Source organism: Plecotus auritus (genome assembly GCF_963455305.1).
Source record: "Plecotus auritus genome assembly, chromosome: 6".
Lineage (NCBI taxonomy): Eukaryota > Metazoa > Chordata > Mammalia > Chiroptera > Vespertilionidae > Plecotus > Plecotus auritus.
The window spans coordinates 30,204,614-30,229,967 of record NC_137773.1 but is presented as its reverse complement, the minus strand read 5'-3'; the positions used below and the strand labels follow the sequence as shown (position 1 = coordinate 30,229,967).

At 36.3% G+C, this 25,354-nt stretch overlaps 1 protein-coding gene across 6 annotated transcripts in view; it reads left to right on the top strand.

Moving 5' to 3' along the window:
* LOC308250396 (ankyrin repeat and KH domain-containing protein 1) overlaps positions 1–25,354 on the top strand; it is a gene marked incomplete at its 3' end in the record, with an annotated part of 130,414 nt that overhangs the window by 58,183 nt on the left and 46,877 nt on the right. For 3 of the 6 annotated variants that reach the window (XM_080672968.1, XM_080672970.1, XM_080672969.1), the window contains exons 11-15: positions 6,421–6,477; positions 16,970–17,057; positions 20,596–20,723; positions 20,919–21,062; positions 22,344–22,446. In XM_080672968.1, coding sequence (XP_080529094.1) covers positions 6,421–6,477; positions 16,970–17,057; positions 20,596–20,723; positions 20,919–21,062; positions 22,344–22,446 — 520 coding nt within the window. Of the gene's footprint in view, positions 1–6,420; positions 6,495–16,969; positions 17,058–20,595; positions 20,724–20,918; positions 21,063–22,343; positions 22,447–25,354 lie in introns of those variants that run through there. The other 3 variants (XM_080672971.1, XM_080672972.1, XM_080672973.1) reach the window with 2 other exon arrangements.

Sequence of the window (25,354 nt, the reverse complement as noted above, 5' to 3'; positions counted from 1 at the left end):
TCTCAACATGGATTTTTGTTTTAAGTAAACTATATCTTACTCCCTTGTGGAATCCTAAGGATAGTGAAGAATATAGTCTCTCTGGTTATCTTTGGTATTATTCAGTTCTAAATTTATTTTTTTTTTTTCCTGCAAGTAAAGTTTATTTCAAATAGCAGAATAAACTTATGTTACATCATCTTCCTTTCATGTTTTATGTCTTAAAACTTTTCAAAATTTCCTTTGTTTAGGATTATTGTTTTTATTTCAGCTTTGGCTTTCAAGTATACATGAGATCTGAAAAACAAGAAAGATACCATTTTACTTTAAGATGTTTGTCACCTTAAAGATAGGGGTGGAAGAGGGAGAGGGGGTACCCAAGGACATGAGATGGAACATAGTTTCTTTTTTTATGCTCATAATCAATCTGCTTTAGATGAAATGGATCAGAGATAAAAAATGGAACCAACTTAAAGAAGTATGGTAGGTGTACAGTGTTACTAATTATGAAGTCTTTGCTATATTGAATAATAGTTGTTCCTATGTAAATTAGTTATTGTCCTCATTGTTGTGGCTAAATTTTTGCCTAACAAGCCCTTAAAATTATTTGGAAAAATATATGTTTTTAAAATTTTTAGGTAATATCTTTACATCATTCAGAATTCACAAAGTATAAAAATGTTTCATGGCTACCCAGTTTCCATCCCTTTTGACAATCAGTGTTGTTCATTTCTTGGATCCTTCCGGAGATATTTTATGTATGTATGATGAAAAGTCACATATATTGCCCTAACCGGTTTGGCTCAGTGGATAGAGTGTCGGCCTGTGGACTGAAGGGTCCCAGGTTCGATTCCATTCAAGGGCATGTACCTTGGTTGCGGGCACATCCCCAGTAGGGGGTGTGCAGGAGGCAGCTGATCAGTGTTTCTCTCTCGTTGATGTTTCTAACTCTCTATCCCTCTCCCTTCCTTTCTATAAAAAAATCAATAGGATATATTTAAAAAAGAAAAAGTCACATATATTGAAAGAAACATTCTTATCAAAGTTTAATTCTTCATATAATTTCTTACTGAAATAGAATTTTGGTTTTTATTATTATTGTCTCTTGTGTTGACCATAGGTTTGAAGGGTTTATTATTTTTACTGGGTTTACTAAAAATTCAAACACTTTTACACTGAGGAAATTGGACCCTTTGAATATGTCACAGTGGTCTATCACTGATTTTCTTTCTTAAGCATAAAGTAAGCTCTCTGACCTTTGTTGCTTTCCTTGGACTGTATTCTGCTAGCCAAATGACCTTTTGGGGGTCATTTTCCTAGAATAATCGAGCTAATGGGAGCCTTATTCCTCTGGTTCTTATTCCTGGAATTTATTTTCTTAAAATGAGGTTTGATACAGACTTCCCTTAAAAATAAGAAAAAATTTTGAAGGATCAATTTGTTATCTATATTAAAACTTATCCTATCTAATAAAAGGTTAATATGCAAATTAACCGTCAGTCCACCACGAAGATGGTGACGCCCATAGCCACAAGATGGCGGCGCCCAGTCCTCTCAGCCCTGCCGGAGTCCCCCAGTCCTAGGGGCGGGGGGGCAGCCACTGAGACTGGGCAGCGTGAGTGGCCTGGCGGAATGCTTGCTTCATCGGCCTGGTGACAAGGCAAGCGTTCTGTGCCCAGCCACGGATGGGCCGCTGGGCAGTGGACGCGGAGCGGCCAGGCCATGCAGAGAGCTACTGGCCCACAGATTCGTGCACAGGGCTACTAGTGAAATATAAATGTGGACCAAGTCCTCTTTCATAAGATTTTTTTTTTTTTAATTTAAGCAATATGTTGTGTGTCCTTCTGGACATTTCTATACACCCAAGTATATGTATATTCTGTGTATGTGGGCTCTATGTCTTTATAGAGTGGATTTGTTGTCACATAACACTTTACTGCAACTTTTTCCTTTTAATATTTTTTTGTCAGTGCCTATGGATTTCTCATTTCTTTTCACAGTTAGTTATTTCTTAACTAGTTATTTATTCATAAACATCTGGGTTATTAGTTTAAGTATTACAAATGGTGTTACACTAAATATTGTTAAGCACATTTACATATCTTTTCTACTTTTGTGAATATATCTATAGACATAAATTTCTAGAAGTGATATTCTAGTTACCAAAGGGCCCACATCTAAAATTTTGATCACTGCTGCCAAATTGGTCAAAAGTGCTGAATCAGTCTATACTTCCATTAACTATTGAGACTTCCTGATTTCCCACATTCTCATTAACATGAATTAGATCTTTCGTTCTTTTTTCCTAGAAGGTTTAATTTTCTAAGCTTTGATCTTAGTCTCCATGTTTGTTTTAACTAAAAAGTCTCCCTGTGTTCCAAGTAGCCCTAGGAACTGCTCAGTAATTGCTCCCAAAGCTTTGATGAACTATATAAAACACAGGTATAAAGTTACTTTCTGGAAGAATACTCAGACATCATTTCCAAATGCAAATTTTGAAATATTTTGTTAATTTTTTTAATCTTTATTGTTCAGATTATTACAGATGTCCCTTTTTCCCCCCCGCATAGCTCCCCTCCACCCGATTCCCACCCCACCCCAGGCCCTCGACACCCCACTTTCCGTGTCATAGGTACTGCATACATGCATATAAGATGTTTGTCCAATCTCTTCCCGAACTCCCCTCACACTCTCTTCCCCCCACGAATTGTCAGTCTGCTCCATTTCCATGCCCCTGATTCTATTACACTCACCAGTTTATTCTGTTCATCAGATTTTTTATTCATTTGATTTTTAGATTCACTTGTTGATAGGTATGTATTTGTTGTCACTTTGTTGTTCATAATCTTCTATCTTTACCTTTTTCTTCTTCTTCCTCTTCTTAAAGAATACCCTTCAGCATTTTATATAATCCTGGTTTGGTTGTGATGAACTCCTTTAGCTTTTTCTTGTCTTTGAAGCTCTTTATCTGACCTTCAATTCTAAATGATAGCTTTGCTGGGTAGAGTAATCTTGGTTGTAGATCCTTGCTATTCATCACTTTGAATATTTCTTGCCACTCCCTTCTGGCCTGCATAGTTTCTGTTGAGAAATCAGCTGACAGTCATATGGGTACTCCCTTGTAGGAAACTACCTGTTTTTCTCTTGCTGCTTTTAATATTCTCTCTTTGTCTTTTGCCCTTGGCATTTTAATTATGATGTGTCTTGGTGTGGTCCTCTTTGGATTCATCTTGTTTGGGGTTTCTGCACTTCTCGGACTTGTAGGTCTATTTCTTTCACCAGGTAGGGGAAGTTTTCTGTCATTATTTCTTCAAATAGGTTTTCTCTTCTTCTGGAACCCCCATAATTTGGATGTTGGTACGCTTGAAGTTGTCCCAGAGGCTCCTTACACTGTCTTCATATTTTTGGATTCTTTTTTCTTTTTGCTCTTCCAGTTGGTGTCTTTTGTTTCCTCGTATTTCAAATCTTTGACTTGATTCTTGGAATCCTTTAGTCTACTGTTGAGTCTTTATTCTTAATTTCAGTCAGTGTATGCTTAATTTCTGACTGGTCCTTTTCCATTTTTTTGGCATTCTCACTAAGATCCTTGAAGGTCTCACTAAGTTCCTCGGAGGTTTCTAGAAGATTCTTGAGTAACCTTATAACTGGTTTTGAACGCTATATCCAGTAGTTTGCTTTCTTCCATTTCTTTAATTTGTGACATGTTCCTTTGTCTCCGCATTTTGGCTGCTTCCCTGTGTTTGTTTCTATGTATTGGGTAGCTGCTAAGTCTCCTTGAGTTGATAGAGTGGCCTTGTGTACCCAGTGGCTCAGCCTCCCCAATCACCTGAGGTGGACACTCTTGGTGCACCCCTTTGTGGGCTATGTGCACAGACTTGTTGTAATTGAGCCTTGATTTTTGTTGGTATCCCTGTGAGGAATTGACCTCCAGGCCAATTGGCTATGAGGACCAGCTGTGTCTACAATGGAAGAGCTGCTGTGCAGGAGACACCCTTATGGGGAAGGACTTCCTTCAGTGGGGCTTTGGTGCTCACTGAGTCTGCCCCTTGAGTGTGTCACTTATGGATGCGAAGAGTTGTAATCTGGTATGGTCTTGTACTGACTACTGGATACACTGGCTCTTGGATCTCCAAGGAGATGCAAAGTCAGCCACTGCCTGGGGCCACCCAGCAGGAGCTACAGAGAGATCTGCAGATTCCTCCTTTTTGTATGGGGTTTGGAAGTGCCCAGATGAGGCCCAGCTGTGAAGCAAGGAAAGCTGGTGCTGGTGCAGGCTTGGACCTTCTTTTGATAGCTTCAGGGCTTCCTGACCCAGCTGTAGCTTGTTTGACAGGTTTTAGGCTATGAAAGGACAGGACATTCATATGCAAAAGCTGCTGAGCACAGCTTGGGTGGGGTTGTAAATTGGGTAGGGCGAGGTCTCAGGGAATCTCCAGGGCGGAGCAAACAGCAATGGCTGCTAGTCAGCCCTGTACCAGGGAGGTCCCAGCACAGGAACAATGACTGTTTCGAGCACCTCCTTCTGGAAGAAAGCTGCCCCCGTGTTCCTGCCCCAATGCCAGATAGTCCAATTTCTCCCTGTATGTGTCTGGGTCCCCCCGAGTCTTCGCCCAGCACTGGAGCTCAGAGTAAGCGGGAGCTTGTATCTCCCTCCTGATTAAAAAAGTGGCACTCCTGGGTGCCAGCCCATTCCGTGCCTCCACACCTCCTACCAGTCTTAATGTGCTTTCTTAACCTCTTTAATAGTAGTCCTTCCATTCAGCCAGCTTTCCTGCGGTTCTGGATTATAGTTGTTATGTATTTTAGTTGTAATTTTGATGTGGTTGTGGGAGGCAGCAAGTACAGGTGTTTACCTATGCTGCCATCTTGGTTCTCTCCTGTTAATTTTTTTAAAGAACATATTTATTTTTTAAAAAACACAAATAGATAGTATCTATTGACTTCATTCTGAAAGAATAAATTAAATGTATCTTGCACCATAAGATTTTCAGGAGTTATATTTTTATATTACTTTGGTTGTATAACATTTATATTCTGTTTTATGACCCTGTTACTCCCAGTTGCTTAGGTGGATCAGTATTAATTTTCCTAGTCTTTCATATTATATAGCTTCTTAATCCCTGAGTGCCTGAACTCTATTTCAGAGAAGAAGGGAGAGGGGGAGAGAGATAGAAACATCTTACCTAATAATAGACAAACATGCTAATTGAATGTACCTTCATGATGCCCATAGCCAATCAGGAGTGAGTATGCAAATTAATCCAACAAAGATGGAGGTTAATTTGTATACGTGGCTGGGGCCTCTGAGCAGAGTAGGAAGGTGGAAAGGCAGCTCTGGCCAGAGTGCAAGCGGTGCTGGCAGCCAGGGAAAGGAAGGCCCATTCTGGCACGAATCTTCATGCGTCGGGCTTCTAGTCAATGATGAAAGAGAATCATTGATCAGCTGCCTCCTGCATGCCCCCCACTGGGGGTCAAATTCTGGGGTATGTGCCCTGACCAGGAATCGAACTATGACCTCCTGGTTCATAGGTCCATGCTCAACCATTGAGCCACACTGGCCGTGCCCAACTCACTTTTAAATCTCCTCTTGCTGTTATATCACTTTGTTCAGCTATTTAAAGAATTTATGTGCTTTAATTTTGTTTTGAAAGTGTAGGGAAATATTTCACTTTTATTGTTTCCATTTTTGTAGGAACTTCTTAAATTCTATGTTGGATACTTTGCGCTTACTATTCATATTTGAATGGGGCTTGCCATTTGTTGAAAATCACATAGGGGTGGGGCAGGGAGAGGAAGCGAGCCTTAACAAATGTAGTTGTTTCACAATTCTTTCTCACCAAATCTCTACTATAGCAGCATGCATCCCCTTAAGGTAAGCACATCTCCCAGGTAGGAGGTAGGAGTGACTTAGAATAAAGCCTTCTCTAGGCTACATTTCTTTTATTTGGGAACTTAGTTAACTCTGGTTAGTGACTGCAAAGCTTATTACTGTTTCCTCAATTATATTCTTATCTCACCTTCAAGTACTTTCTCTCTGTTAGGAGTCTAGATCTAGAGAAAATACAGATATTCTCTCTCTCAAGTTTTAGTTGAAAAGTGTGAGCACTACATGCATTTAAAAATAACTATGTAGTTATCTTACAATATTTTCCTTACTTTTTCTCCCAACTTGTGGTATCTCCAAATCATTTAATTATTTTCTTTAGTTAGATGTTAAAAGATATTGTTCTTGATTCTGTGGCTTTAGTTGATGGGAGACAGAGGCATGAAAAATCTCTGCTCCTGGATTATGTTCTCTACTGATGAGAATCTTTTTCATTAAAGAGCCTGAGTTTAATAAAGCCCAGCATTTGAAGTACCAGTCAGTCACATGGTCTTCAAGGCCAAATGTGATTTTCATTTTGGAATAAGATCCGTGAGTTCTTCTTTTTCCTTTCACAGGACAAGCAGGAGGACATGAAGACTATTTTGGAGGGCATAGATCCGGCCAAGCATCAGGTGAGGGTGGCCTTTGATGCTTGTAAGCTACTACATAAAGAATAGATGTTGTAGGTAACCAGAACTCTGGATACCTGAATTCCAACCAAGAAGTTCCAGGACCCTGGTGGGTGACAAAGGAAATCCTCTTCAATTGAAACAGATTATAAAGTTTAAATAAAAAAAAGATTTACATTACTAGTAATTTGCTTCCTTAGTATTCTTTTTATGTGGTATTCCTAACAAATCTCATAGGTGGAAATAGATTTTCTTATTCAGATAGTTCTTTTGTATTCTCCCTATTGGGAGAGTTCCAATACCTCAGAGAAAAAAATCTCAGTTAAAAGTCCTGCTTTCAATTTTGTTCATCAGAAATCTGAAACTTAGATTTAGAGTAATATATTGGATTTTAAAAATATAATCCTCAGCCTGGCCAGTGTGCTTTGGTGGTTGAGCGTGAGTTCAATTCCCAGTCCGGGCACATGCTTGGGTTGTGGGCTCGATCCCCCCGGGGGTGTACAGGAGGCTGCCAATCAATGATTCTCATCATTGATGTTTCTTTCTCTCTCTCCCTTTTCCTTCCTCTCTGAAATCAATAAAATTATATTTAAATATATGTATTATCTCAGATAAACAAAAAATTAGTTATAACATTTACTATATTATTCATGCCCTAATTTATATACATTAAAATTTTTCTTCTTAAAATTGTCTCCTGTTACCTCATTCTGAAATTGATTTTTAAAAAGGTGAATACTTATTTATAAGCAAACATTTCTTTTCTTTTGGTAAAAAAAAGTGGAATTTGTGCCTAATGGTTTTAAAAATCAAGCAAAGTTAATATCCATTGTAATCCATAGGGATTTGTTTAAACTCAAGAGCAATGCTTAATTATAAATTATGAATAAATTATGATTGAGCACAATTAACTTAGGCCATCTAAAATAAAATTTTCAGTATCAAGCCACTCTTAACTATAATGCTTATTTATATCTTCATTAATGGCTTGTTGAATAAGAAGTTGTTATATTCTAATTTGAAGAAAATAAATTAATTTATTTCACAAAATATATGAAAATGTGAATTTTTACTCAGTTTGTGTAGTATCTCAAGCTCCTATCTAGAATGTAAAGCTGAGTATTTTAGAAAAGGTATTTCTTCCTCCCTGGATTTGTTAAAGGAAATGTAATTATAAATCTCTCTCTCTCTAGCTATAAGTCTCAAAACTTGGGATACTTTTTAAAAGTGAGGTTTGCAACCCCACATTTAGAGGTTCAGATTCAGCATATTTGAAATGGGAGTTTTCATTTTAACTAATATTCCAGGAGACTCTGATGACAGGTCCTCCATACTCACACTTTGAGATAATCCTGGAGTCTGTATAGATTATTCTGCATCATTGTAGAGTTATGTTCTCTTTTCATCTTTGCTTTACAATCAATCATTCTTCCTTCATTCAAACTGAAGAAGCTTGGTTTTTCTTTGTAACTTGTGATTTTTAGAAACGATGCTAAACAGAAAACCCTAGAACAGTGCCTCTTAATCTCTTCCTTCTCAATTCTTACAAGGGTTATGAATCTCATCCTTAACAGTAGATCACTAAGGTAATGATGAATATACAGTGGTGGGTGGGAAGAACATATCCTGCTGGGGAGAGTATCAGAATCCTCTAGTATATATTGTATGTATTATAAAACAGTCTACCTCCCTTTCCTGTGATTCTGATTCTTCCCCCCTAGACATAGTTCTCCAATTCCAAGAAAACTCTACCTCTGTGATACAGTTAAAATCCATATATATCTATATGCATGCCTTGGGTGCCCATGACTATGATTTTAAAGGAAATCAACTTATTTTGAAGAAAATAAACTTAATGTATAATTGAATTTTATAATCTAAAATCAAATGTCACCCCAATAAATTTAATAAAAACAAATAGATAAAACACTGTACCTTTTTTCTCATAGTGTTTATCAGAACTAGAACTTTGTAGTGTATTTTACATAGATAAGCTTTTAGGGGGCTTATGAGCTCTAATTATCCACTTATCAATATATTTCAATTCTTAGTGATTAGCTAACCTTAATAAATCTTAAATATGACCTCCCGCTTTTTTTTATTACAATGAAGCATATTTATTTCCAGCTAAGAGCTTTCTTAATATGTAATAGTGAAGCACTAGAACACAACCCAGGGCTGGGACTCAGCATGACCTACCACTTTTTAAATGTTAATTAAGGAATGACATATATACATATTGTTTCATTTTACTACTCAAAACTGGAAAACTTAGCAGTTTTTTCTTGATCTAAAACTATCTGTAAAATACACAAAATTTCTGATGTGTTTTTTTTTTAAGGCCAAGTTGCAAGTTTTTTTTTCTAAGTTATTGTATGTTGAATGCATCCTTTTCAGCTATCTCAAAGTTTCTTAAACATAAGTATAAATGACTTCCAGTCATGAAGTCAAGTTCACTTAGCTTTTTGAAACCTCTCTGTTCTCTATCATTTCAAGCACAGACATATTAAATAAAATATGGGAGAAAAATAAACTAAACTAAAAAATATGTAGCTATACCCAGCAACAAAAATTAAAGAACTCTCTGGACTATAAGTGGATTATGGATCTACAGTTGAAGCCATAGGCCCAAGAAGAATTTAGGCTTAAAAACATGGGCAATGGGACTGGAGTTTTAACTTCTGTGGTGACATAGGGACCCAACACATCTCACATGGAGCAGGCCAATAGATCTAGTCTATCAGAATGAAGCAATGAACTGGGTGGGACCTTATTGTCCTACCTACCTGTGAACCAAGATGGAAAAAAAGCTCCAAGCAGCTTCCCACAGTTGCCGTTGGAAATTATTTTAATTGTTCTTGTTATAGGGGAGAAGCAAAGAGAGCAGTAACTAAAACCTGGAGAGCACAATTCTTTGATTTAGTGAGCAGAACTAAATAATGGTGTGGGACCAAAAACTTAAGTTACCAATAAAAGATCTGAAATGGACTTAAAGGGCCAGACTGAAGCAACTGCCAAAACCATCTCATTAGAAGGGATAAGTTTGTGGATTGAAATAAAAGAGAAAAACAACTCTCATGCAAAACAAGCTTCTTCAAATAAATTATAAAGCTCAAGTGCAAAATTATGTCCAGATGTAGTCAAAATACAAGTACACAAACAAAAAGCAGCAAAATAGGAGACTTCATGCCCAAGGAAACTGAAATAAAAGACTTTAATCTTGAAAATTTTTAATATGCTTCTTTTAAACTATGACCAATAGTTGTAAAACAATGTGAGGCGATAAAATGATAATTATTAATTAAAAACAGGTGGGTATCAAATAAAGCAAATTTAGACTTTGAGGGGGAAATTGGGAAATAAAAACGATATATAGGATAAACAGTGTATTGAATACAGTTGAATAAAGAATTAGTGAATCAGATGATAAAACAAGAAATAATACAGTATAGCACAAATATGAAGAGAAATTGAGAGTAAAAGGATAGATTGGGGAGTTCCAGCATACATCTATTTGAAGTTCCTGAAGGAGAGATTAGAAATAGAAAGCAGAGAGAATGTTTGAAGAAATAATGATGTAGAATTTTCTAGAATTTAAGCCAAATATTAATCCTTGATTAAAAAATTAATCACTGCGCCCTAACCGGTTTGGCTCAGTGGATAGAGCGTCGGCCTGCGGACTGAAAGGTCCCAGGTTTGATTCCGGTCAAGGGCATGTACCTGGGTTGCTGGCACATCCCCAGTAGGGGGCGTGCAGGAGGCAGCTGATCGATGTCTCTCTCTCATCGATGTTTCTAACTTTCTATCCTTCTCTCTTCCTCTCTGTAAAAAATCAATAAAATGTATATATAAAAAAAAAAAATTAATCACTGCCCTAACTGGTTTGGCTCAGTGGATAGAGCACCGGCCTGCGAACTCAAGGGTCCCAGGTTCGATTCCGGTCAAGGGCATGTACCTTGGTTGCGGGCACATCCCCAGTGGCGGGTATGTAGGAGGCAGCTGATGTTTCTAACTATCCCTCTACCTTCCTGTCTGTAAAAAATCAATAAAATATATTTTAAAAAAAGAATCCAACTTAAAAAAAAAAATCACTAAGCAGAACAAATGAACTAGAATTTTAAGGATAAAGAAAAAATCTTAAAAGCTACTGGAGGAAAAATGCATTACTTACAAAGGAACAATAATCAACATTTTGACAACAGATTCTCATCAATAATAATTACACCCTGCCACCCACCCTGAGCCCAGGGCTTGCTAGAACCAGCCCCATCCTGCTGAGGTTCCCCAAGTTAGCTGCAGGGTGGGTGTGCTGCAGCTCAATAGACTGTGGCTCAGAATCTCAAACAGCCTCCACCTTCATTGTCACCCAAAAGTGAAGCGTGGCAGACTAGGACTCTGCTGAGCCTTAATAAAGCCATTATTGCTATCTAATAGCCACAGAAGATACTGGTGGTTAATATCTCAAAATATCAAGAGAAAACAAAATATAGAATTTTGTACTTAACTACCATTCCAGAGGAGGAAAAATAAGCATATTTTTAGGTCTACAAAGAATAAAAGAGCTTAACACCTAAGACCCTTGCTAAAAGAACTAAAAGATGTGTACATCAATAAGGAGAAAAATGAACTCTGGAGGAAGGCCTGGGATGCAAGAAGCTACGGTAAGCAAATAAATTGGTAAACTATTATAAAAATTTTAGTATAAACACTACATTTTTTTAATCCTAACTTAAGGATATGTTTATTGATTTGAGAGAGAGAGAGAAATATCGATGTGACAGAGAAACATCAATCCCATACACACCCCAACTGGGGATCCAATCCACAATCCAGGTGTATGCCCTGACCAGGAATTGAATCTACAGCCTTTAGGTGTATGGGACAATGCTACAACCAATGGACCCACCTGGCCAGAACCTAAACCCTAACATTTTATGCTTAGGACCATAGTAATACCAAAATTCTGGACAGCAATAACATGAAATTCAGAATGATGTGTTAGAAGATTAAAAGCCATTTTAGAGGCCTTGTGTTGATCAAACACTAAATAACTTTAGAATTTTTTAAAGAAAACATACAGCAGGTAATCAGGACAAATATAAATCCATTGAACTCAATTGTCAAAGAGCAGGGACTTTTGAATTAGATTCAAAATAAAAGTATGTTTTCAAGAAACAAACCTAAACTAAAATGATAGGGAAAATTTGAAAAAGTGATAGAAAAAAGTATGTAAGGCATTATTAATGCCAGACAAAATACAATTTTAGGCCAAAAGCATTTTTAGAGATAGATAAATGTTCCTCCAACTGATAAAACAATCATTAATTAGTAACTAACGATCTACTCTCCAGGTAAAATAGAAAATTTGTAGTGATAAAATTTCTTCAAACTTCTATGAAACTGATTGATCAAACATAAAACTATTGTTAAGAATAGAAAAATCAAGTTTGCTCTTATAAATAAATAGGCTATGTGCTCTTTTCCAACATGGAACATGTGTAAAAAATGCCCATGTATTAGGCCACAAAAAGTCTTTAAAACAAACTCCTTTGTCCTAGCCATTTTGGCTCATTGGATAGAGCGTCAGCCCATACACGCTGTCTAGATTCCGGTCAGGGGCATGTGCCTTGGTTTTGGCATCTGGGTGTATGTGGGAGGAAGAGGGGGAAGAGGCAACCAATCGATGTGACTGCCTCACGTTGTTTCTCTCTGTCTCTTCCCCTCCCTTCCAGTTTCTCTAAAAATCAATGGAAAAAATATCGAGTGAGGATTGATTTTTTTAAAATCACACAAAACTACTTAATCAAATGGACTGCATTCTCTGATCTCTATGATCTCTATTGCTTTAAAAGTACAAATCAACAATAAAACATTTTTTTAAAATTCCATACACCTAGGAAATTAAAAATAATTTTACATAATTTGTGGGTTAAAGAGGTAATCATAGTAAAAATTACAAAGTAGAAATTATCACAAAAACTACACATCAAAACTTGGGTGAGCCAAAACCGGTTTGGCTCAGTGGATAGAGCGTCGGCCTGCGGACTGAAGGGTCCCAGGTTCGATTCCGGTCAAGGGCACGTACCTTGGTTGCGGGCACATCCCCAGTAGGGGGTGTGCGGGAGGCAGCTGATCGATGTTTCTCTCTCATCGATGTTTCTAGCTCTCTATCCCTCTTCCTTCCTATCTGTAAAATATCAATAAAATATATTAAAAAAAAAAAAAACTTGGGTGAGAGGAGGATACAACTAAAGTGGTCCATAGAAGGAAAATTTTATATGTGTACTAGAGGCCCGGTGCACAAAATTCGTGCACAGGGTGAGGGTGTGTCCCTCAGCCCAGCCTGCACCCTCTCCAATCTGGGACCCCTCTCACAATCCAGGACTGCTGGCTCCCAGCTGCTCGCCTGCCTGCCTTCTTGATTGCCCCTAACTGCTTCTGCCTGCCAGCCTGATCACCCCCTAACCATTCCCCTTCCAGCCTGATTGATGCCTACCTGCTCCCCTGTCAGCCTGATTGATGCCTAACTGCTCCCCTGCCAGCCTGTTTGCCCCTAACTGCCCTCCCCTGCAGGCCTGGTCCCTCCCAACTGCCCTCCCCTGCTGGCCATCTTGTGGCGACCATCTTGTGTCCACATGGGGGCAGCCATCTTGTGTGTTGAAGTGATGGTCAATTTGCATATTACTCTTTTATTAGATAAGATATACATAATGAGAGTAAATTAAGCTAATAATAGCACAACAAAAAAGGAAATAAAAATAAAAGCAAAACTTAATAGAGTAAAAAGCAATAACATAAAAATAAGGATAAAAAGGAAAATATAGTTGTGAAAAGCAAAATTAAAAGCTGAGTTTTAAAAACGACTGAAATAGATTAAATAAGCCAGACTTCAAAATGAGGAAAGGCATTGGTAAGTCATAGACACTTAAAGGGAGTTAAAATAAGTTATAAATGATCAAAATTGACTCAAAATAGGAACCCTTGCCCTGGCCATTGTGTCCAAGTGGTTAGAGCATCAGCTCATGCACCAAAGGGTTGTGGGTTTGATTCTCGTCAAGGGCATGTACTTGGGTTGCATTCCCCGGGAGCGTGGGGGAGGTAACCAATTGATGTATCTCACATCTTTCCCCCTCCTCTCTCTCACCCCCCTCTCCCCTCCACTCTCTAAAAATCAATGGAAAAAATACCCTTGGGTAAGGATTAAAAAAAAAAAAAAGAATAGGCACCCTCAATAGAACAATATCTATATTACAAATTCAATCAGTAGTTTTAAATCAGCCATCCAATGAAGGTAAGAGACCAAATGTTCAAGGACTATATAATCCCTATATTATTGTAGCTGTTCCCAAGAACAGAGAAAACATGTTAAACTGCACAATATGTAATTTTATAGCCTTGGAAAATAATTTTCTGTGTTTATAAAGGAAAATCATAATGTATATCCTGAAATTTTATTGATCTTGAACAAAGTTTGGCTGAACTAATAAACCCAACATTCAAAAATAATATATACAAATTTGATTCCTATTTTAAAAAGATTTATTGGTCAGATATTTTGGTACAAATGATACATGTGGGACGTACATTATTAATTTTAGGACATGAAATATCAATACATTTTAAAGCTGCAGTATTGTTTTACCAGCCAGTTTCTCAAACATAATTATATTGTTCAAAACCAAAGGAATGGCCCTAGCAGTTTGGCTCAGTGGATAGATCATCAGCCTGCGGACTGAAGGGTCTCGGGTTTGATTCCAGTCAAAGGCATGAACCATGGTTGCAGGTTCCTACCTGACCCTGGCCTGGTCAGGCCCCATGTAGGAGGCAACCATTCAATGTGAGAAACATCGATGTTTCTTTCTGTCTTTCCCTCTCTCTCCCACTCTCTCTAAAAATCAGTAGAAAAATACCCTCAGGTGAGGATTTAAAAAAAAAAAGAATTTATATTTATAGGGAGTAAAATAAAATAGGCAGTTTTCATACCGTACATTTCAGAAATTTTTGTTAGTATGTTGAATTTTGAAATTTGATTTGATCTTGGGACAAGTACTTTCTGATTTCTTTTATCAGCTATGGTAATTTTTAAGTATATAGAATTAGTAAATTTAAGTTTAAAGCAGGGCAAAATCTTTTGTCTTTGTGATCCAGTAATGTTGATGGATGTCACTGTCAGATGTAAGAGATAAGAAAGAAAGAAAAAGGAAAAGTGACTTTATTGCCCACCCATGCTTTAGTAATAATGTAGATAATGCAGATAATGACCATCTTACTCTAAGTTTAACTATTACTCTTAATTTCCTGTTAAATTAACTTTTCTTTCTCTTATTTACTTAGAAAATTAAAACTTCAAACCTCAGTACTATGAAAGGGAAGATTTAAGAGGTCAGTTATGCTAAGGTTCCTTTTTGGTAAACAGTATTCAGGCCCTTCATTGTTTTAGATGTTAGGTTTATAATGGTAAACAAAAATGGATGCGGTTGCTGTTCTCATGGAGCCTACATTTTAGTGGCAGAGACATGTTAGCCAAATAGTTGCACAAACTAATATATGATTGGAACTTTTGAAGGAGCGGTTCATAGAACTGTAAGTCAAGAAGTTCAGGGAGGTCTTCTTGAGGAAATGATAATTGACTTGATGTGAAGGATGATAAAGAACTAATAGACAAATATAGGGAAGAGAGAACAACTTGAGCAAAAAGGCCCTGAGGCAAGAGGGGAAATAAGTTGCTAAAGGAGTAATTTATTTCCAGTGTGTTATTATGAAATTTCAGAAATAAGTCAGATGAAAAATTGGACAAACAACTTTCTAGGTCATTCTGAGTAAGATTTTCACTGTATATTCTGTTTTGTTTGAAGTTGCCAGAATCTTATATTTACCTATATTTGACTTTAGGTTTAAAATACATTCTAAAGCCAAATTATGTTGGCATTATCTATAACTTAGAGTTAAAGATTGTTGTGTAATCAATATACAGGGTGGGGTAAAGTAGGTTTACAATTGTCCATATGGAAAATAATACAATAATTAATAAATAATAATACAAGAATAAACTCTGTTTTGCATACTCACAACTGTAAGCCTACTTTTGCCTCACCATATACATAATAATTAAAAGTTAAATCATAAACTGATTTTTATAGGAGGTTGAAAGATTCTACACCATCAAGATTTTTTAAAATCTATTTTAGAGTGCAGTTCCTGTCACCACAGGCCAATGTAATGTTTCCATTGGGTTGACAATCTACTCTTATTTTTCTTTTTTTAAATATTTTTATTGATTTCAGAGGGTAAGGGAGAGGAAGAGAGAGAGATAGAAACATCAATAATGAGAGAGAACCATTGATCACTGCCTCTTGCATGCCCCACAATGGGGATCAAGCCCGCAATCTGGGCATGTGCCCTGACCAGAAATTGAACCGTGATCTGGTTCATGGGTCAACACACTCAGCCACTGAGCCACGTGGCTGGGCTCTACTCTTATTTTCCATTATTAGTTTGCCTGAGTTGTAGATCAGAGAGTTATGTAAATAGATTAAACTCTATCTTTTTGGCAGAGCAAACAATTTTTAAAATTTACTATGTATTAGGTAGCTAAAGGATTCTCAGTTAATTAGAACTGAGCTGAAATAAAGCTTGACTTAATCACTGTTCTTTATCAAGTATTTATTAGTTACAAAAGAAGACCAGAATAACAGAAATTACTGTTTGCACATAATGAAAGAGTGGATAGGTAAGAGAACTTTTCATGGAAGTGATGTTATCAGCAACATTTTAATATTTAGATGGGTGAATAAGAGTTAACAGATCTACAGCAGATAGTGCTACTTACCATACAGATATAATCCTTGTAGTGTCATTTGATATTAGGATGGTTGGAAGCTGTTTAGTCATTCATTCCTCTTGCTGGCAAACTTCCTAGAATAACTGTTCTTATTATATTATAAAAGTGTTTCTTTTGCCTTTGATATTCAAATATTTAATTTCTACCCTTAAGAAATATCTGCTCATTGGTATATTTTTTGTTTTATTTTTCCCTTTATTCCTGAATTACCATAGTATTTTTCTTCAGGGATTGGTTTCTATCCTATGATAGAGTTCTTATTGAATTCTGATATAATAAGATCAAGATCCTCCTAATCACCTCACAATACTAAGGCTCCTTTATCACAGTTCAGATGAATAGTTTGGAAAATATCTTTTTAATCTTAGGAATAGGAAAATGCAGAGATTTCTCTTTGGGGCTCAAACTAAACATAAGTATTATCTTTAATGGTTATAGTTTGGTATACAAAACTGAACTTGACCTTAAAAGATTACACCACCTAGTATGGACTGAAATTAATCCTATATTTTGGAGGAATTGAAGTAGGTTGTGTAAGTGACTACATGGAGTAAGTATTAAATCTTCATCATGTCTAATCTTCATTGATACTAAGTATTTAAAATAGATGCTTAATGAGTTGTTATTGATGGATTATTTTTGTTTCTTTAATAGGAACATGAATCTGAAGGTGGAAGAACACCTTTGATGAAAGCTGCAAGAGCTGGTCATTTGTGCACTGTGCAGTTTCTTATTAGCAAAGGTAAAGAAAGTACAAGTGATCATTTCCAAGAGGCTATAATTTCTGGGGGTAAAAAATCCTAAACTGTTGCTATTTATGTTAAAGCTACTTTGCCTACAGCATAAGTACTATATTCTAGTCCTGTGTTGCTATATTTTATTTGGTAATCATAGAGTTCGTGAGATACTTATTGGGATATTTATTAGTTTTGAGTTTGAAGTTTTTATCAAACAAATAGCAGGTGGTTACTCCCAAAAGCTGGAAAAGCCAAATGTAAATGTCCAGGTATATTTAGTAGATATTGTTCAGCACTTAATGATTATAAGGCAGTTCTGCTGGAGATAAGGGGAGGTAGAAGGGGGAAAGTCTGCTACTGTTGTTTATGGAACAGTTGAATTAATCAAGTATACAAAGGTATTATTATTATTGTATTTATTTGATTATATTTAAACAAAGAAGTTCAAATGATGGATGACAACGTAGTTCAATACTGTTTACTGTAGAAAAGTGAAACACTGCTGAACTCATGTTAGGTTGAACCATATAAAATTGTCATTTTATACATCAAAAAATGGTATATAATATCAGCAATTTAATTTGGGTCAGTCTAACTGTGTATTATAGTGTTAGAGATACTCGGGCATCTGATGAAAAACTTCAGGATAGGATGGCAAAATACAAGGAGGGTCCACTCAGGTGATGCCATGTTATTAAAATAAAAATTTTCTATCTCTATTCCAATAAAACTGCTATTTTGTGCCATTAAGAATGCAATATAATATTTTATCATTTAAATATAAAATATTTCTTTAATTAGATAAAGCAAGGTTTATTTTCTTTATATCACATTTTTGCTAGCAAGTAAGGCCTATCTTTTTTAAAATTTTTATTTATTGATTCTAGAGGGAGAGAAAAAACATCAATTTGTTGTTTCACTTATTTGTACATTCATTGGTTGATTCTTATGTGTCCTGACCAGAGATTGAACCCACAACCTTGGCATACTAGGACAATGCTCTAACCAACTGAGCTACTTGGCCAAGGCTAAGACCTATCTATAATAATAAAAGCGTAATATGCTAATTATTATTTTTTAAATATATTTTATTGATTTTTTACAGAGAGGAAGGGAGAGGGATAGTTAGAAATATCGATGAGAGAGAAACATCGATCAGCTGCCTCCTGCACAACCCCGACTGGGGATGTGCCCGCAACCAAGGTGCATGCCCTTGATTGGAATTGAACCTGGTACCCTTCAGTCCTCAGGTTGACGCTCTATCCACTGAGCCAAACTGGTCAGGGCCGTAATATGCTAATTAGACCAGACATCCTTTGGACAACCTTCCAGATGAAGTCGGAGCTGCGAGGGAAGCCCGGATCACGGGTGCCAGAGGGAAGCCGGTGCTGGCAGCTGGGGGAAGGAAGGCCTACGCTTTCATGAATTTCGTGCATTGGATCTCTATACATATAAAAAGCCATAGACCAGAACGTAGTAACAACTGGAATGACCAGTTGCTATGATGCCCACGGCAACCAGCGAACCAGTCAATCGGGTGGGGCCAGCCGGCCAACACCCCCCCCTTGCGGCCCTTCCCCCAGCTGGTCCGCCCCCAATGGGCCCCCACCACCCCAATTGGCCCGCAGCCCCTCCCTCCAGCTGGCCCTGCCCCCGATGGGCTCCCATTACCCCATTGGCCCACAGCCCCTCCCCCTGGCCAGCCCCGCCCCTGACAGCCCCCCTACTCCAATAGGGGGCGGGGCCTGCATGCCAACCTCCTGCAGCCCCACTCCCCTTCTGGGCCTGCCCTGATGAGCCCCCACCACCCTGATCAGCCCACAGCCCCTCCCCCCACCTGTTTCCACCCCAGATAGGCCCCACCCCACCCCCACCACACCAATTGGGGGCAGGGCTGGCCAGCCAACCTCCCATGGCCCCTCCCCTCACCGCTGACCCCGATCGGCCCCCCCCACCAAACAGGGGCAAGGCCTGCCGGCCAATCGCCCACCATCTCCTCCTCCCGACAGGCCTGGCCCCAATCCGCCCCGATTATATATATATAATGCTATAATATACTCTGTAAAAATTATGTACTTCAACCATACATAAGTATAAACAGATGGATAACCTTTGAAGTTCTCTCATGCTCCTTTCATACCCAACTACCCTGCTAAGCATATCATTAGGCTTGTCAAGAGTAGGAACACATTGATTATAGTTTTTCTAGGCTGCAGTAACTACTAAACAGTCTACAATCTAAATGTATTATTAACCTTCTGGCAGGCGTGGCATCAACCTATGAAACATGAGGTCATTGTTGGATTCCTCATCAGGGCACATGCCCAGGTTGCAGGCTCAGTCCCCAGTTTGGGGTGTGCAGGAGACAGCCAATCAAATTGATTCTCTCTCATCATTGATGTTTCTGTCTCTCTCCCTCTCCATTCCTCTCTGAAATCAATAAAAATATATATTTTTAAAGTAAATAAATTTATTATTAACAACTTTAAAAATAATCTTATGTTGCTATTGGAGGATGTTTATTGATGTGTCTTGCCTTTCCCAAGGATTAGGTTCAACTAGATATTTCTGAAAATTAAATAAATTAATAATAGTTTCACCCATAGATTTATTTTTCTCCTCGTTAAGTAAGTTTGGAATTAAGGAAGAGGGAAGAATGAATATTGCTATAGTCTTAACTATCTAGGTTAGCCTTCTGGGGTCTGTAAAAGATGATTGAACTAAAATACAGTTCTTTTTTCCCAGGGGCCAAAAACAAATTTTTAAAAACAGGCTAAGAAAAGATTGTTCCTTTAGGTTTGCCTCAGGTTATATTGTACAAAGTTATTGAGCAGTTTACTAAATAGTCTTTCAGATAATATATTTGGATAATCTTGTCTTCTCTTCATATCTACATCCCTCTGACTCTTAAAATACACAATATGAAGAATTATATTTCCCTTAAATATGGTTTTAAAAAATCTGTTATCTCTACTTTGAAACCTGGCTATATTGCCACGTTCTAGAAATAGATAAAAAATGTCTTTGAAACATTTTGAAAGTTACATAAAATGGTATTATTTGTTGCTTATGTTAACCCATATATATTTATTAATCTTAGTCTTCTAGATTTTCCATTTTAAAAGTGATATTGAATGAACGAACTACAACTACGTGCAACAATGAGGATGAATCTCACAAATATTATATTGAGCGAAAGAAGCCAGACACAAACAAAAGAGTACACTGTATGACTTCATTCATATAAAGATCAAAAACTAAAACCAGTTTGGAAGTCAGAATAGTAATACCATTGAGGGGCGGGTACTGACTGAAAGGGGGCACAAGGTGGAACTTCTGGTATGTGGGTAATGTTCTATTTCTTGATCTGGGTGCTGGCAACACAGGTGTGTTCACTTTGTGAAAATTTTTCAAACTATACAATAATGATTGATGCATTTTTTTGTGTCTGTATTATAGTTCAAAAGATCTTTAAAATGATATTGTCTGTGAACTGGCTTGATTCCAACTTTTGCTAAGATTGCTATTTATTTCTACTTGAAGGTGCCAATGTGAATAGGGCTACAGCCAATAATGATCATACAGTGGTCTCGCTGGCATGTGCAGGAGGTCACCTGGCGGTTGTTGAACTACTCTTGGCTCATGGGGCTGACCCTACTCATCGACTCAAGGTATTCTACTAAAAATAAGTGAATAAATAAATAATATATATATATTGCTATTAAAATGTTTGATTTCTTAGTGCTTAATATTCATTACTTTTTAATGAGTTTTGATTTTATATGAGTTGCTAAGAAACTAAATGTGTATAGTAATCATATAAGAAGAAATTTACAAATAATAATTATGGTGTCAATTTTTCTCAGGATGGTTCAACAATGCTCATCGAAGCTGCAAAAGGTGGCCATACTAATGTTGTTTCTTATCTATTGGATTATCCAAACAATGTTCTATCAGTTCCTACTACAGATGTATCTATACTTACTCCACCTTCTCAAGATCAATCTCAGGTAAAGTAAAACAGAGCTTATTTGAAACTACGTATAACTATTCTTACCGGTTGGGAATTTTTGTTTAAAATTTGTTTTGAGCAAAATTGGTTTCTTTTTTCTATTACATATTGAGATAAACATGATCCTAAGTTCTTAAGGTTTCTTTTATTCAAAAGTTCATGGAAATTTTTTAATCTTATTTACTAAAAATAGTGTTTTTAAAAAAACACTTAATACCAAATATAAATATAAATATTCCAAATTCTCATCTTACTACAACTAGGTTTTAGGGTTGTTTGTTTTTTCATGAATGTATTAAGCATAATTTTGAACCAAAAAAAAAGCTTTTCCCTAATACCTCCCAAGAAACTATTATTTATACTAGAATTAACTATTTTGTTAACCAGCAAAGTATGATTAACCAGGATATATGCACCAAAAGTTCATTAAAGTAATTTTTAAACCTACCTAAAAATATGGAGAGAATATAGAGAATATACTAAGCATACAGTTTAGTGAAATCTTAAGTTTTTGTCTACAAAATTATCCTGAGAACTGCTAAAATACTCCAACTCAGGAGACATGTGGAATTTTTCTTTCTTTTTACCCATATGGAATTTGAACAAGGGTAAATTGGCCAGTGATTATGTGAATTGTACTCCTAGCTATAATTGGAACCAGCAAGGCTTTCTTCTTAGCAAGAGAGTAATATTACATTTACCTTAAGTCATTTACTTGTAGATTGAGTTTGTCCAATCAGTATTCTTAGAAATTATTCCTTAGTGAAATTTTTTAAAATCTTTATTGTTAAAAGTATTACATAGGTTCTCCTTTTCCCCCCCATTAACCTCCTCCAGCCCTCTCCCGTCTCCTCCCCACCCCCAGGCTCTCACCACCCCATTGTCTGTGTTCACCGGTTATGCATATATGCATACAAGTTCATTGGTTGATCTCTTCCCACTCACCCTCCCCTGCCTTCCCTCTGAGGTTCAACAGTCTGTTCATGCTTCTGTGACTCTGGGTCTATTTTTGATCATCAGTTTATTTGTTTCATTAGATTGCACACAGGAGAGAGATCATGTGATACTTATCTTTCTCTGACTGGCTTATTTCGCTCAGTATAATACCCTCCAGGTGAATTTTTTGGTGTTTTGTTCTTGTTTGTTTTTTTTTTATTTTTAAGAACAAAAAGTGAATTGGTAGTATGAAAAAAAAATCTAAAACAGGATCTCTGTTTAGTTTGTGGGCCTTTGTTTTACTCTTTGGTCTGAGATTATTTTTTTTGAGTTGACTTTTTAGGTTCCACGTGTACCAATGCATACTCTTGCCATGGTTGTACCTCCCCAAGAGCCTGACAGAAGTTCACAGGAGAACTCCCCTGCCCTTTTAGGAGTACAAAAAGGTTAGTTTTTAAATTATTTCTTTAAAATGGGTATTTTATTATCTAATTAATGAATTCATTAGTATGTATCCCATATTAATTCATACATTAACTGAGGTAGGTAATTCTGAAAATGCTAATAGCCTTACAGACTATAAAATAGAAAATACATAAATACTAAGAAAAATGACTTCTTATTTTCCTGTTAACATACTGCTAGGTATAATTTTTATCTAACATAGGTGAAAATACTTAAACAAAAAACAAGTTTTTTTATTAAAGTAGCACGAATTTATCAGGCATTCATTTCCCATTTGATAATTCTTTAGCTAAACAGTAGTATAATATGAGGAATGAAAATGTATATTTTTTGTCTAGTTAAGTCTTAGTAACAATGATTCAATTCAGTGAGTGACAAGTTTTAAGAATTACTAAATTTAGTTTCTTTCACATAATGCAAAATAGAGTGTGTTAACATCTGTCAATATGTGAACCTGAACAAATAACTATCAAAAAGTATATAAATAATATCCAAGTGAATATTAAGAAGGAGTGTACTCTATTTAAAGGACTCAAGTTTATGAGCTCTGATATTTTTCTGCTATCTTTTCATTTGTAGATATAAAAAGTACCTTGATTTGATAATCATGTATAGTTGTCATATCCGAGTTCTTTGAAATAAGAAAATAGTACTGTGTAAGGCATTAAAAACTACATAAAAACAAATGTATGAGCATATTTCATTCAGTATATGATAATCAAGTCCTAGGTTTTTGAAATTACAATGAGATGTATTAGTATGTATTAGTCTCTTTAATATTGTGATTTAAGAAAAGTTGGTAGGGGGTGTCAATCAGGGAAAAAGGAGACATATGTAATACTTTAAACAATAAAAAAGAAAAAAAAGGAAAGTTGGTTAGGGGTAATTGTTACAGCAGCAAACAGAAGCTTCTTTCAAATTATGCCAGTTTTAGTAATTTAGAGTATTGAGGGCCTTCACCAAGGATTACTTCATCTCTAAACTATTAATTTTAGAGATAAAATGTCTGTAGTGTCTCTGACTGCTAGCAGCTTTCCATTGGACACATAGCTATTTAAACTTTTAAGAAAATGAAGGCTGCCATTTTTAATCTTAACAAATAAAAAGCAAAGTAAGCATGTACTTATTAAGGAATCTGAGCATCATAACTAGCTGACAGCCTTTAGTAAAATACTGAAACCTAAATGCCTCTATTTTTGTTGTTTCTTGTTTGGCTAAACCCTATTTAGAACTGTACTAACTTTGGCTAGGGAAATTCAGTACTACATAAGAAATCTTTTAAAAATATATTTTATTAACACAAACCACCAAATAACCAAGAAATAAGCTAGGAAGGATATGAAGTATGTGTAGAGAGCAGGTAAAACATTTTAAATTTAGATTTAATATTTAAGTAACCTAAAATGTTTGGGTAGTGATTTTTTTTAAGTTGATACTCAAGTGAGTAATCATATTTTTTGCTTACTGAGATACCTCCTTGTATGGAGTATTTATTTATCTTCACTTTGATGTTTTACTACTTATTGAATAATATAAAAATAAATTAACCTTTTAAGGAATCTTTTATTTTTCTAAATTATTAGGGAAGAAAAAAGTTAACACTTGTATCTAGACACTTGGGCACTTGCTGTTGCCAGCTGCCAGGTGACATTGCCAACCTAATATATATTTATGCAGGATCGAACTGTGATCATGCATGTGTTAAGATGTAATGTTAGGATAAATCATGTGCATCATAGAATGTTATATCCCTATGAATTAGGAAAAATCAGTTGATATCAGAGTGCACACTGAATCAATGGGATAAAAAACCCTATTTTAATTATTAAATACATGTTATTATATTTTTCTCCTTAAGGTGGCTTTTTCTCCTTAATACTTCTCATTTATGTCTCTAGAGAAGTTCCTTTGAATGATGAAATTGATGTTTGACACTTTTGTTTCTCCTAACATCTGTGTTGCATATGTGATTAGGGATAAAGAAAGGGTTCTTATTCTCTAAGACTCTTATTTTCCTCTTCTAGCAATCATCTTTTCAAGTTCTTATAACATTTTATTCCTGTCTGTTTTAAATAAATCTTTTTTATTATTCATACCTGCATCCTTTCAAATTTATTCATGCCCTAAATCTTACCCAGGTGTTATATACTACTCATATATTCTTTTCTTTCATGACCCATTTGCACCATTTGTCTAGGCACCATCCATCTTCACCCATATCTCCTGATATAGGCAACTTATCTCACTTATTTATTGTTGATTTTCAAGGATTTACAATTCTAGGCGGCATCTGAGAGACCTCAGAATCACTCTATAAACAAAATGTGAAACTAGGTGAGAATGATATGCTCAGTTTTCCAACATTATTTAGCTATATTATGTATAGTTGTGAATATTCAGATGGGAAAGGTTATATAAGTGATATCAACCCTATGCCTTTCAAAATTAATTTTTAAATTTGTTAATTGAAGCCATTTGTCGCATCTAATTTATTTGTTGTAACTGGTTCTCCAGAGATTCTAAAAGAGAGGACTGGATTATCCTGTGCAGGTTAACAGTTTCGAATTTAATCTGTTACAAAGCATTTAAATGATGTCAGTTTAAACTTTAAAACAAAACCTATATCTTTTGTGTGCACCTCAAGCCCTCTAGAGGAGTAATTTATTTGCTCTGAACTCCTACAGCACTTCATTGGATCTTCCTTCTGGCTCTGGTCACTCCTACTCCTGTCCCCTCCTCCCCTTTTGGAACTCATGTATAGAAGGTTGGGTTAATCATACTCAATTCCTGGTGCTTTGACATTGTGGCTCCTCTCTTACTCCCTTTATCCCTCTTTCATTCCCTTACTTGCCCTGTGGGCAGTCATTCTGGGGTTGTTGTTTTTTTTTT